Below are 12,371 nucleotides of genomic sequence, written 5' to 3' on the forward strand. Positions count from 1 at the left end.
TGGGGTGGTCCCTGGCCAGGGACCTCTGGGACCCATGGATTCAGGTGGATTTGGGATGAATGCCTGTTCCCTCTGCACAAGGTCAGAGAGTAGAATAAGTGAGTTAATGCCAGAAAAGGGCTTAGGGGGGGTACGCCTGGGTGGCTCAGCCATTGAGCGTCTGCCTTTGGCTCAGGGTGTGACCCTGGAGACCCGGGATCGAGTCCCACGTCGGTCGGGCTCCCTGCATGGAGCCTGCTTCTCCCTCTGCCTGTGTCTCTGCCTCTCTGTGTCTCATGCATAAATAGAAAATCTTTAAAAAGGGGGGGGGGTGCTTAGGGGATGCCTGGTTGGCTCAGCGGTTGAGCATCTGCCTTCGGATCAGAGTGTGACCCTGGGGTGTCAGGATCGAGTCCCACGTCGGGCTCCTGCATGGAGCCTGCTTCTCCCTCCGCCTCTCTCTCTGACTCTCATGAATAAAACATTTATTTACAAAAAAAGGGCTTAGAAGTAAATGTTGAGTAATTGTCGAGCTACTGGCAAACGATTTAAACCATATCGTCATACTGAGCAGTTAACATTACATTATTAATTTTAATTTTGTTGTCAACGGCCAGTCCACACACACACGCCCACCCCCCGCTTACAGGAAGCCCTCCTTGATTGCCACATACAGAAAGCACAGGCCATTGCAAGGCAGAGAGCCGGGGAGCCCTTGGAGGCCCAGAGAGGGGAGGCTACGTTCAGACAGCCCTCTGTGGGCCTCAGTTTCCCCACCCATCCCACTGCCTCCCCAGAGTGGCCGGGGATGCCTGTGGGACGGTGGGAGGAGACCCCTGGTGGAACCTCAGAGGGCTGCGGGGCGGGCACCTCGGGAGGGGACGTCTGGGGAGGGACGAGCGAGCTCCGTGGGTGGAGGTGCGCGAGCACAGCTGGCCAGCGGGGCCTCGTCCCCAGGCCGTCCTGCAGGGGGCAGCCGAGGCCCGCGACGGGAGCCGCCCCGCCCCGCCCCGCCCCTCGCGACCTCTCAGGGGCACGACCGGCCGCCGCAGGCACAGCTGCACGTCCGGCCTCGAGGGCGGCCTCCGGCACGCGGACAGACGCTCAACTAGGCATCTGCCGTTAATGCCTCGCGTCCGGTCGTCGGGGGTCCGTCTTTTTAAAGCTTGTAGAATACTCTCGTGGGCCGGCGGCGGCCGGTAGGGGGAGCCACTGAGCACCTGCGCGGCCCGCGGGCAGCTCCGCAGCGCTACCCTAGGTGCGACCCGCGGCTCCGTTCCCGTAGGTAGGAGGTAGCTCAGCAGCGCTACCCTAGGCGGGTCCCGAGGCTCCACCCCGCGGGCCGCTCCGCAGCGCTACCCTTGGCGGGACCCGAGGCTCCGCCCCGTACCCTAAGCGGGACCCGAGGCTGCACCCCGCGGGCCGCTCCGCCCCGTACCCTAAGCGGGACCCGAGGCTCCGCCCCCGCAGGCCCCGCCCCCTCACGTCGACGCGCGTACAATGGCGTCCGCTGGAGCGCCCCAGGCATGCGCGTTTCCCCGGCACGACCGGGAAATCGCACTCGCGACCCGGAAGCCCTTCCCGCCGCACTCCAGAGCGGGCGTGAGGGGGGCTGATGGCGGAGGGAGCGGCGGAGGCCCCGGCAGAAAGTGGTGGCGGCGGCGACGCGGCGGCTGGCGCGCCGGAACGGGGCGTGGCGCCCATTAAGCCTCAGTGAGTCGACGAGGCCGGGGAGACCCTCACGAGGCCTCCCCGGCACCTACAGGCGGTGCATGCGGGGCGGCGGGGCGGCGGCCCGGCGGGCAGCTCGCGGGCTCTTCAGTCCGGGCCGTTCCTGCGTCCGCGGAGTCGGAGCGGACGGCGCACGTTGGGGGCTGTCACGTGTGCGAAGGACACCGCGGTGCCCGCGGGGGCGGGCATGTTGGAGGCTCGGGCCGCAGTGCATGCTGGGGACTGTAGTCTCCGCCCTGGCGGGAGTAGCCTTGTGCACCTGCTGCCAGCCTCAGCGGCGGGCGGGGACTTGTGACCGAAGCGAGGGCCGTGGGGCACGCTGGGGAATGTGGCGGCCGTGGGCCCATTGCAAGGCATGCCGGGACATGTAGTTTTCTCTAGCCGGATGTGGCCAGGAATGTTCATGCCTGTTAGTAGCTTGGCTCAACCCCCTGGGCAGGGGGACACAGGGACAAAATAGGCTCTGCCTGTGGCCTTGAGGTGTGCCCTGGCTGGAGCTGGCCGTTCTCAGTATTTGCGGTACCCATCAGCAGAGGCACGGAAGCAGGGCCGGTGTTCTCAGCCCCTTCCCCCAGCATCCGTTGCATCTGAGCTGGAAAAAGGACTCCCTCCTCCAGCCCGTCTCCTTCTGCCTCTGTGCCGGCAGGTACCTCACCACCAAGGAGCAGTTCCACGAATTCCTGGAAGCCAAAGGGCAGGAGAAACCCAGCCAGGAAATCGAGGCCGGAGAGCCCGGTGGCAATGACCTGGCTGAGCCTGAGGCCAAGCGGATCCGACTGGAAGATGGGCAGGCGGGGGAGGCGGCCGAACTGGGGGAGCGGCCACAGGTTCAGAAGAGAGCCCGGGGCCAGAACAAGGGCCGGCCCCACATGAAACCCACCCACTACGACAAGAATAGGCTCTGCCCCTCCCTGGTCCAGGTGAGTGGAACTGCCGCTTGGAAGTCCTAGAGTCGGAGTCTCTGTGCCCCCGGACTCAGTGCTCAGGAAGCTGTGATGTGTTATTGTTCCCCTCTCCCAGATGAAGACACTCAGACTTGCTGGGTGCCTGACCTGCACACGCAGGACACGGAGGAGTGGGGGGAGGAGTTTGAGGTTCACACTCAGGCTGCCTGGCCTCTCCCTGCCCCCCCTCATGGCCCCGTGGTTCCCTCTCAGGAATCAGCTGCAAAGTGTTTCTTTGGCGACCGCTGCCGTTTCCTGCACGACGTGGGCCGCTACCTGGAGACCAAGCCATCGGACCTGGGCCCCCGCTGTGTGCTTTTCGAGACTTTTGGCAGATGCCCCTACGGCGTGACCTGCCGCTTTGCTGGGGCCCACCTGGGGCCCGAAGGGCAGAACCTGGTGCGGGAAGAGCGGGTGCAGGCCCCGCCAGTCCGCAACGGCCTGGACAGAGCCCTGCAGCAGCAACTGCGGAAGCGCCAGGTCCGCTTCGAGCGCGCTGAGCAGGCCCTACGCCAGCTGAGCAGGGGCCCCGGCACAGGCCCTTCCCCTGCTGCTGCCACCCCTGAGGTTTCAGGGACTGAAGGGGCCCCGGGGCAGGATGGTGGTGACACCCAGCAGGCCCTCCTGGAGCCAGGCGCTGGTGCCCTTGCCAGCAGCTCGGTGCAGACCTGTGGGCCCCTGACGGATGAGGATATAGTGAGGCTGCGGCCTTGTGAGAAGAGAAAGGTACGTGGTCAGGGCTCCCTGCTGAGCCCACTGGAATTATGGGGGCAGAAGAACTGCATGGGGACACCTGGGTGGCTCAGTTGGTTTAGCGTCTGCCTTTGGCTCAGGTCAGGATCCCGGCATCCTGGGATTGAGTCCCACATCGGGCTCCCTGCTCAGTGGGGACCTTGCTTTCTTCTTTTGTCTGCTGCTCCTTTTGCTTGTGCTTTCTCTATCTCTGTCTGACAAATAAGATCTTTTAGAAAAGAAAAAGCTGGACACCCCCTCCCCAGCCCCAGGGAGTCAGGGCGGGGGGTGGAGAGGGTGAAGGAGGGGCACCGGGACCGTGGTTTTGCCTGTTGGGTGGAAGCTGTGCTGCGGAGGAGAGCACGGGGAACAGAACAGTCCTCACACGGGGAGTCGCCGCCTGGTGCGGAGGCCCCGAGGTGCAGGAGGCTGGAGAGGCCGGGCAGGGCGGGACAAAGCACGTCCTGGCCTGGGGCGAGGGGAGGCCCGTGAGCCAGGGCCGAAGGGCGAACCTCACTGGGTTTCATTTGCCTCCAGCTGGACATCGGTGGCAAGCTGTACCTGGCCCCCCTCACCACGGTAGGTCGGCCTGGTGCCCAGTGTCTGCCCCCGCCCGGTGGGTGGTGCCGGGGGTCCCTGCCTGCTGCACCCTCACATGTGCGTGTCTCCTGCTGCCCCCAGTGCGGGAACCTGCCCTTCCGGCGGATCTGTAAACGCTTCGGGGCCGACGTGACGTGCGGGGAGATGGCCGTGTGCACCAATCTGCTGCAGGGCCAGACGTCTGAGTGGGCCCTGCTCCGACGCCACCCATGCGAGGACGTCTTTGGCGTCCAGGTTGGTGCCTCCCCGAGGGAGGGAGGTGGGAAGGGCAGAGGGGTCTTGGCTGCCTGGCTTTGGGGCACGTTCAGGGTCAGATCTCCCCAACCCCAGGCCTGACTCAGTCACTCCCAGACCCTTCTTGCCTCAGCCGTGGGCCCGAGGGCTGACCCGATGCCCCCTTGAGGGCTGCTGGCCGTGGCGCAGGGCCACTTGGGGGAGTCAGGGCCACCAGCTTGATCCCCATAGTGGGCAGGGGCTGTCTGGACCAGCCCCTCAGCCCCTGCCCGCCACCTGCCGCAGCTCGAGGGCGCCTTCCCTGACACCATGACCAAGTGTGCCGAGCTGCTCAACCGTACCATCGAGGTGGATTTCGTGGACATCAACGTCGGGTGCCCTATTGACCTTGTGTACAAGAAGGTAGTGGCCACGTGGCCCTGGGCCTCTACACTGTGGGGGGGGACAGAAGCCTGGGACCTGGCCTTGCTCCCGCTTGTGGCTCTGGGGACCCGTGGGAGCCACTGTGCCTTGGTTTCCTTATCTGGACAGTGAAGGCAGAGAAGGGGGTCAGGGCCAGCCTGCGTCCTGCCCTCTGTTGCTCCAGCCCACCCCACCCCACCCCACCCCCGTTTCTCCCAGGGCGGGGGCTGTGCCCTCATGAACCGCTCGGCCAAGTTCCAGCAGATTGTCCGCGGCATGAACCAGGTACGTGCTTGGACGCCCTCCCCGACACTGCCCCCTACGCCCTCCCCACCTGGCCCCAGGGCCCACTGACCCCAGTCACCACCGCAGGTGCTGGACGTGCCGCTGACAGTGAAGATCCGCACGGGCGTCCAGGAGCGCGTGAACCTGGCACACCGCTTGCTCCCCGAGCTGCGAGAGTGGGGTGCAGCCCTGGTCACGGTGGGTCTCGGGGCACCGAGGGTGTGGGGGCCTCGGGAGTGCTCGGCAGCCCTCCCTAACGGTGTCTCTCCCCCGGCCCCTCCCTCCTGCTCTCTTGGCTTCCCCTCTGTCTCTGTCTGTCTCTTTGTCTCCCTGTCTCTCCCTCTCAGCCTGTCCCTCTTGATCTCTCTGGGTCTCTCTCTCTGTGTCTGATCCTCCGCCTCCTGGATCCTCTCTCCCTCCCCGTGCTTGGCTTCCCCTTCAGCTCCACGGTCGCTCTCGGGAGCAGCGCTACACCAAGCTGGCCGACTGGCAGTACATCGAGCAGTGTGTGACGGCAGCCAGTCCCATGCCCCTGTTCGGTGGGTCCCCTGCCACTCCACTCCAACCTCCCACCGGCCCTGCTCTCAGGGGCCGCGTGCCTGGGCCACCTCCCCCTGCCCTGGGACCCTGCCCTGCACCGCCCCACTGGGAGCCACTGGGCTGGCGAGAACTCCCCTGGAGCTCCTGCCTGCACACGGCTCCCTGAGACCCCAGCCTCTGTCCCTCAGGAAACGGGGACATCTTGTCGTACGAGGATGCCAACCGTGCCATGCAGACTGGCGTCGCCGGGGTGATGATTGCCCGGTAAGTGTGCTCTGTGCCATGGGGGGTGGCTATAGAGAACCAGCCGGAGCCACCGCCGAGCGCCCGGCCTGCGGTGTGGGCAAAGGTGAGGGTGCATCTGAGTCTTGTCCCGGCAGCCGCTGCTGAGCCCCAGCCTGTCTGCTTCCCTCTCCCTTGCGCTTTGTCCCTAGCAGGTGGCTCTGCCAGGATGGGGGGCAGAGAGACAGTCATAGCCACTGGAGCAGAGGGGACCGGACACACGTGCACTTGTGGGTTGGAACTCTTGGGGTTAGAAAGTTGGCTGAGCACAGTGGGGAGGCAGGGACCAGGGCTCCAACTGCCAGGCCGCTGATGCCACCCTGCCCCGCCCTCCCAGGGGTGCCCTGCTGAAGCCGTGGCTGTTCACGGAGATCAAGGAGCAGCGCCACTGGGACATCTCGTCGTCCGAGCGCCTGGCCATCCTGCAGGACTTCACCCGATACGGCCTGGAGCACTGGGGCTCCGACACGCAGGGCGTGGAGAAGACCCGCCGCTTCCTCCTCGAGTGGCTTTCCTTCCTGTGCAGGTGGCTGCTGGAGGCCATGCGGGTGGAGGTGGAGGGTGGGGGCGCCTTGGCCTGACCCCGTGCCCGCCGTCCCGCAGGTACGTGCCCGTGGGCCTCCTGGAGAGGCTCCCGCAGAGGATCAACGAGCGGCCGCCCTACTACCTGGGCCGAGACTACCTGGAGACGCTCATGGCCAGTCAGAAGGCGGCCGACTGGATCCGGATCAGGTGCCAGGAAACCGAAGTCTGCGGGTGCGGGAGGCCGAGGGGCCGGTGGGCCTGACCCCAGGCCTGACCCTGTTCCCTGCCCTCTTCACAGTGAGATGCTGCTGGGACCTGTGCCGCCCAACTTCGTCTTTCTGCCAAAGCACAAGGCCAACGCGTACAAGTAGTCACCGGGCGGGAGGGGGCGTCCGAGGGCCAGCAGGGCTTCTTGCTGCACGAGAAGACAATAAATTTTATTCTTTTAAAACCCTGGCCTTTCTGTGACCCCTGAGCTGTCCCCTTCCTGCTCTGGGGAGCCTGGTCTCCACACTGGGCTGGCCCTGTCGCCGGCAGTTACTTTTCCTTTCTCGTTGACGAGTCTCCCAGCTGCCCCCATGGGCCCAGCCCTGTGCCTCCACTACTGTGGCCCAGAGAGGTTTTAGCCACTAAGAAACCACTAGGGCCCACGAGGCAGGGGCCTTGGCCTACGTGGGTGTGGATCAGGGCAGGCTACCGGGAGGAAGCAGCCCTGGAGCTGTCCAGAGCACTGCTGGCAAGGGCAGGAGGGAGCAGACTGAGTCCGGGCCTGCCCCGCCCCGTGTGAGGCCTATCCATGGCTGCCTTGGTTTCTCCATCTGCTCTCTGCCCACCCCGCCCCACCCCCCGCCTCCTGATACTCGGAATCCCGACCAGTGGGCGGGCCGCAGCCTGGAACCCGCCGCCCAGAGTAACCAGGCAAACAGAACTCTGTAGGACTCGGAACCTGTTGTCCGGGTGGGCTGCCTGTGCTCCCACCTGCTGCCCTCCTGGCCTCCCCAGGCCGGGCCCCCTGCCTCCCCATGCAGCACCCCAAACCCTTCTATGCGCCTACAGCTCCCCAAGAAGGCTTCAGCCCCCAGGGCCTGGATGGCACCGAGGGGCGAGGCAGCCAGCCCGCTCCCGCCTGCACGGAGCCTCTTCCTACTGTGGGTACGCGTTGGAGGATGTTGGTGTGAGGCGGGTGGGGGATGCCTGACGGGGTGGGGGCCCAGGGCTCAGGACCCCCACCCACCCACCTGCTTTCGTCCACAGGTTCCTCCAACCTGTATCAGCCCCCAAACCTGGATAAAGAGATCTTTCCAGCCCCTCCGGCAGGTACCAGCCTCCCCTCAACCCTTGATGCGACTCGGGTGGCTTAGAGGGATCTGGGCCTCTCTTGCCCATGCCCCTGGCCCTAGGAGGCCCCAAGAGGGTAAGGCCTGTGTCTCCTGTCCCTTAAACAGGTCTTCAAGGGCCCAGCTTGTACCTCCCATTCACTAGAAAGGTCCCCAAAATGATGCCGAGGGCCTCTGACACCTAGATGGGTCCCCAAAGGCAGAATTTCTGTCCCCATCCCACAGATGGGTCCCGGAGGTTTGGGCTGTGCCCCTCACCCCCTCCACCCTGTACTCCTTCCCCCAGGTGGGTCCCAGAGCTCCTCTCAGGGCTGCCCCTCCCTGGCCTGCAGGTTTCCAGATGGCACCCTGCGGGTGCTTCTTTGACCCTCGCATCTACCGAATCGAGTGGGCCACCACCGACTTCGGCCAGTCGTCCCTGTACAAGCTGACAGCAGTGGGCGGTGGGGGACCGCCCGGGGCTCCGGCTGGGGGCCCCGCCTCGCCAGGCACCTACCTCCTAGAGCCCCAGCACTACCTCAAGGCCCCCGTGGCAGCGCCCCCACCCCCGCCATATCCCCACTACCAGCCGGCGCCCGGGGGCCCCCAGTACTTCCTGCCCTACTTCCCACCTGAGGGGCCTGGGCCAGAGGCCCTGGGCTTTGTGGGGGATGGGGGGCCCCCTGCCTACATGGAGCTGCCTCCACCCCTGCTCAAGGAAGGCCTGGGGCCGCCGCCCCCACCACCTGTCCCCAAGGATAACAAGTTACCTTCCCTGCTCATCACACTCCCCACTGAGGCCACGCTGCCCCCCGGCGCCTATGGCCACCTCAAGGGCCGCCTCAGTCAGTTCCACGGGCCCAGTGAGCCCCTGGCCTTCCCCTCCAAGGAGCTGCAGGGTGGTGGGGCCGGGTCGGCCCTGCTGTACCCGCCGGGCGCCGCGGAGCCCAAGGTGGCTGAGGCAGAGGCAGCCCCACTGGGGGCGGGTGAGGCCAGGACCCCCGAGGCAGCCAGGGCCTTCGTGCTGCCTGAGAAGGTGCTTCTGGAAGATGCCATGAAGCTCTTCGACTGCTTGCCGGGCAACGCCGAGCCCGAGGGGTACCCGCGCAAGGCCCCGGGGCCTGCCCTGCCGGACAGCAGGGGCGGCGGGGACGACTCGTCCAGCGACATCCGCTCGTTGCACCTGCCGGACGAGCTGCTGTCCTTTGACTACAGCGTGCCCGAGATCCTGGACACCGTGTCCAACGTGGACTGCTTTTTCAACTTCAAAGCCCTCGATGAGGAGCCGCCGCCCCGCCCGGGGCCTCCAGCCGCCAACATGGTGGCCCCCGTGGTGCGACCTGAGCTTCCCAAGAGGAAGGCCGGCTCCTCATCCAGCAAGAAGGGGAGGCAGGGAGGCAAGGGCAAGCAGGCTGTGGGCCTGGCCGGCGCCGCCCCCTCGGGGCCCAGGCAGGACCTGGGAGCCCCCCCCCATTAAAATGGATTTCACCTCTCAGCTCACTGTCCACTTGGTGGCATCAGGGCCCGGGGCCCGGGGACAGTGGGCTGAGGCTGGACATGGAGGACGATCCCCTCCTCCGCCCTGGCACAGTGGGCCAGGGTCACGGGGTAAGGCCCAGCAGGGTAAGGCCCTCCTGGGGGATGGACTTCCAGAGCTGAGCTGGGGAGCCCGGCCGTCACAGTTCTGAATCCCTCCTCTCCCAGCCCCAGAAAATTGGGAGTCAGCCTGCAGGGGTGTGGGTGGGGGCTGCTTCTGGAAGGTCGGGAGTCGCCATCCGGACTGCACTGTAAGGATCTCTTGCCCGCGTGTTTGGTGGAGAAAGGGCTGCCGGGAGAGGGACAGGAAGTTTCCTGGAGATGAGGCCTACCCTCCCCACCCCCAGCCCCACCCGTACTGCCACCTGCTGCTTTCCCCTGCAGAGGAGGAAGGGCCTCCTGCCCCAGGCCCTGGGCTGGGTCTCCAGGGCCCTGGTGGTCAGTCCATCGGGCTCTGCTGGGGCAGCCCGGGGACTGTGGGGGGGTGGCTGGTGTGGGGAGGCGGGCTTGGTAGCTGAACCATGAGCCTGCTGGGCTCACCTCCCCAAACCCTCACTCCAGAGCTCCCTAGAGAGACGGGCAGAGCCTGCGCTGACCCGCACCCGGTCCCCTGATCTGTGCCCAGAGAAGCCTGGAGCCCACTTCCCTCAGCTTCCTCCTGAGCCCCCTCTACCCGCAGCCACATTTGGGGTATTTTTGAGACTAAAGCCAAGTGCACACGTGGTTTCCTTGAAGGTTAATGTGAGGGTCTGCCTCGAAGGGAGGCTGGATGGGACAGGGATGCGCTCCGGGAGGGCGGGGTAACTGTCCCGGCACTGCCTGCGCCTAGAGGTTCTCCAGTCGGTTGGGATGACATCAGACCACTGAAGAGGGCTGTGGCGTATACTTGATAGCTTAAGACTAGTCGGGAAAGTCACAGGATCACCCTTAGGCCTCACCTAAGGTGAGGCGGCCGTCCCGTGCCACCTGGGATTCAGAGTGAGCTGTTGGTGGCGAGGGAACCCACCGAAAGCATGGGTAGAGTATACATATCCGTGTAAGCTGTATATACAGGCACACGTGTGTGCATGCACTCAAATGTGCGCACATGTGCACACGTATGTACAAGCTAGTTGTATTGCGTACATAGGTATGCATATCTATAGGCGTGTATATGTGTGTTCACGTCATAAGTAAATACACATGGGTGTGCATACATTAGGCGAATGCATGCACCTGCATGTATACATACACCTGTGCGTGTGCATCCATACTGTGCTTGCATGCATACGTGTGTGTGGGCACACGTACTTGTGCATGTGTGTAGCTATGGCCACACGTATGGACATGTGCATACACGTCTGCATGCCTCCACGTGTTTCTCCGTGTCTGTAGCAGAACATGCATGTACGTGCGTGTGTGTACACGTGAGGGTTTATACCCCAGAAATGGAATCCCGCTGCAGACCCCTCCCTGCTTCTCTAACAGGACACGTTGCAGCGTCTTAGGCTTTTCAGAGACTCGCCTCCTACCCCATGGGCTGCCCCGCACCCCCGTCGCAGCCGGCGTGGATGCCGCAGTGCCAAGAAGCTCTGATGTGACGAGGTCGCGGGAGGCGGAGGCCGGAGGACAGAACACGCTGCACGTGGCCACTGGCTGTTTGCCCAAACGCTTTATGACTGCCCTGCGCTCCCCTGTTGCGCTCAGTTCCCGCCTCGGAAACACGCCTTTCTGCACCTCCTGCACAGGTGAGCCCAGAAGCTCTTGAACCTGAGGCCTTTCTCAGTGTGCAGCAGTTTGGGGATCGCGTAGACCAGCCACACGGACAGCAGCATGACCACGAGCGGGATGATGATGACCGCCGTGGGGATGACGGACAGTGGGAAGGCCCCGTAGACGTAGACGCTGAAGGTCGTTTCCAAGTGGCAGTAGCTGCAAAGGGGCATTTGGTGAGAGGCCATGGGGCACTGCCTTTGGGGCCCTACCCTCCACCCCAGTAAGTGTGTTAAAACCCAGAGATAGGAGAGCCGGCCCCCAGGTGGTGAGTTGGGACACCAAGTCCCAGTTCCATCTGCTTCAATTCCTACCCAGTCTGAGTCTGCTGTCCTGTCTTCTGGCAACAGTCCTGTTTCCCCCCAAACCCCCCACCATGTTCCCCATGGTACCCTCCTCTGGGGACAGGGTGTCCCCCTGACTCCATGCCCAGGCTCAATCTAGAAGGCAAACAAACCATCCCATTGCCGAGTGGAAGCAGAGGGCGGGCATCCATGAGGTGGGCAGGAAGCGTCAGGTGTAGCAAGCCGCTACATCCCAGGAGAGGGGACCAGGGTATAGGGGAACCTACTGGGGCTCTGCTGGAAGCCATGCAGAGAGAGAGGCTGATGGGCCCTCTCCTAGGGGGTGCCACCCTGTGCCTTCCACCCATGGCCATCCCAGAGCTGGCCCCCTTAGGTCAGGGTGAGGGGTCTCAAGGGCAGGCAGGGTCTCCATGTGCTTTTGGGGTGAACTTTGGAGGGAATAGATGATGGGGGGGGAGGACATTGTCCCGTGTTCCCCCTTCCAGGGGGAGACCTTCGTAATGTAGGCCAGCACACCTAGAAACCTCTTCGAGCACGGGGTAACTATTCCACAACCAGCTCTAAGGGGAAAGGCCGAATTTGTAGGTCGTGCCAACTCCCAGGGTGTAAAGTCTCCCGCCGTGGCTGCTTTCAAGCTACCAGTGGAAAGACGGCTTGCAAAATCCCTGGAAATTGAAGAGTCGCTCGTGCACACCACCAATGAGATGCGGCTTGAGAGGGTGATTCTGGTCCCCGAGGGCAGGGACGTGGCTGCTGCTCATGGCTATTTCCCCAGCAACCAGCACGGGCTCTGAATCAGGACTTATTTTAGTGAGTGAACAAATGTCATCTAGAACTTAAATAGCACTCTTCCCAGGGACAGTCTGGGCCGCTGGGAAAATTGATGTTTATCCAGCACCTGCCAAGGGGAGGGAGAAAAGTGGGGGCCCCTCCCATGCATGTGACCTGCCCCAGGAGGCCCATCCATCCCCCCGAGGCCTCTGGCACAGGGCGATGCCCCCCTGCTCACCTGTAGTACGGGTCCACGATAGAAATGTAGAAGATGTAGATTCCGTTCCTCTGCTCAAAAATAACCTTGTTTGCCGTCGGGCCTCCCAAGATCTGATAGGGGACATCTGGCCACATCAAGGGCGCGTTGTTGTCGGGGTCATGGCAGCTGACGTAGTTCTGGGGAGAAGGACAGAAGCATGTCCAGGGGCTGGGGAGGC

General features: G+C 64.0%; 3 protein-coding genes and 1 long non-coding RNA gene across 11 annotated transcripts in view; 2 read left to right on the forward strand and 2 right to left on the reverse strand.

Annotated features, from left to right (window-relative positions):
* Window positions 1-607: 607 nt before the first annotated feature.
* On the reverse strand, window positions 608-7,090 carry LOC112666347 (uncharacterized). Of its 2 annotated transcripts, none has more exons than XR_004807380.2 (4): window positions 6,927-7,090; window positions 5,671-6,669; window positions 4,978-5,075; window positions 608-3,597 (listed from the first exon to the last, which is right to left on the reverse strand). It is a non-coding gene; the product is annotated as an uncharacterized LOC112666347 (long non-coding RNA). The 2 variants fall into 2 exon arrangements; XR_003140821.3 differs by having other exon boundaries at window positions 608-3,601.
* DUS3L (dihydrouridine synthase 3 like) lies at window positions 1,554-6,705 on the forward strand. The gene is made up of 13 exons (XM_025457129.3): window positions 1,554-1,692; window positions 2,357-2,630; window positions 2,868-3,380; window positions 3,924-3,965; window positions 4,068-4,220; window positions 4,506-4,622; window positions 4,842-4,907; window positions 4,995-5,105; window positions 5,350-5,446; window positions 5,636-5,711; window positions 6,067-6,255; window positions 6,333-6,461; window positions 6,553-6,705. Exons 1-13 carry the CDS (start codon window positions 1,595-1,597, stop codon window positions 6,623-6,625), a joined length of 1,938 nt encoding a protein of 645 aa, XP_025312914.1. The 5' UTR covers window positions 1,554-1,594; the 3' UTR covers window positions 6,626-6,705.
* An 11-nt stretch (window positions 7,091-7,101) lies between the features above and the next one.
* On the forward strand, window positions 7,102-9,065 carry PRR22 (proline rich 22). Of its 2 annotated transcripts, none has more exons than XM_035702902.2 (3): window positions 7,102-7,406; window positions 7,509-7,571; window positions 7,878-9,065. In XM_035702902.2, the coding sequence occupies exons 1-3, from the start codon at window positions 7,299-7,301 to the stop codon at window positions 9,045-9,047; spliced, it is 1,341 nt and encodes a 446-aa protein (XP_035558795.2). In that variant the 5' UTR covers window positions 7,102-7,298; the 3' UTR covers window positions 9,048-9,065. The 2 variants fall into 2 exon arrangements, with proteins under 2 accessions (XP_035558795.2, XP_035558796.2); XM_035702903.2 differs by having other exon boundaries at window positions 7,924-9,065.
* A 1,673-nt stretch (window positions 9,066-10,738) lies between these two features.
* CATSPERD (cation channel sperm associated auxiliary subunit delta) overlaps window positions 10,739-12,371 on the reverse strand; it is a 52,297-nt gene continuing 50,664 nt past the window's right edge. For all 6 annotated transcript variants that reach the window (XM_025457123.3, XM_025457122.3, XM_049097470.1 and 3 more), the window contains 2 exons: window positions 12,173-12,330; window positions 10,739-11,017 (listed from right to left, as the gene is read on the reverse strand). In XM_025457123.3, the coding sequence (XP_025312908.3) occupies window positions 10,789-11,017; window positions 12,173-12,330 (387 nt within the window). In that variant the 3' untranslated portion in view covers window positions 10,739-10,788. The remainder of the gene's footprint in view (window positions 11,018-12,172; window positions 12,331-12,371) is intronic.

The sequence above is a fragment of the Canis lupus genome, chromosome 20 (genome assembly GCF_003254725.2).
Source record: "Canis lupus dingo isolate Sandy chromosome 20, ASM325472v2, whole genome shotgun sequence".
NCBI classification, from domain to species: domain Eukaryota; kingdom Metazoa; phylum Chordata; class Mammalia; order Carnivora; family Canidae; genus Canis; species Canis lupus.

Bases quoted from the DNA above. Each gene is read 5' to 3' on its own strand.
- DUS3L (XM_025457129.3), top strand. From the start codon at position 1,595: ATGGCGGAGGGAGCGGCGGAGGCCCCGGCAGAAAGTGGTGGCGGCGGC. The intron at 5,712-6,066 runs GTAAGTGTGCTC...CCGCCCTCCCAG, and splicing joins GCCGGGGTGATGATTGCCCG to GGGTGCCCTGCTGAAGCCGT. The intron at 6,462-6,552 runs GTGCCAGGAAAC...CCCTCTTCACAG, and splicing joins GCCGACTGGATCCGGATCAG to TGAGATGCTGCTGGGACCTG.
- PRR22 (XM_035702902.2), top strand. From the start codon at position 7,299: ATGCGCCTACAGCTCCCCAAGAAGGCTTCAGCCCCCAGGGCCTGGATG. The intron at 7,407-7,508 runs GTACGCGTTGGA...TTTCGTCCACAG, and splicing joins GGAGCCTCTTCCTACTGTGG to GTTCCTCCAACCTGTATCAG. The intron at 7,572-7,877 runs GTACCAGCCTCC...TCCTTCCCCCAG, and splicing joins CTTTCCAGCCCCTCCGGCAG to GTGGGTCCCAGAGCTCCTCT.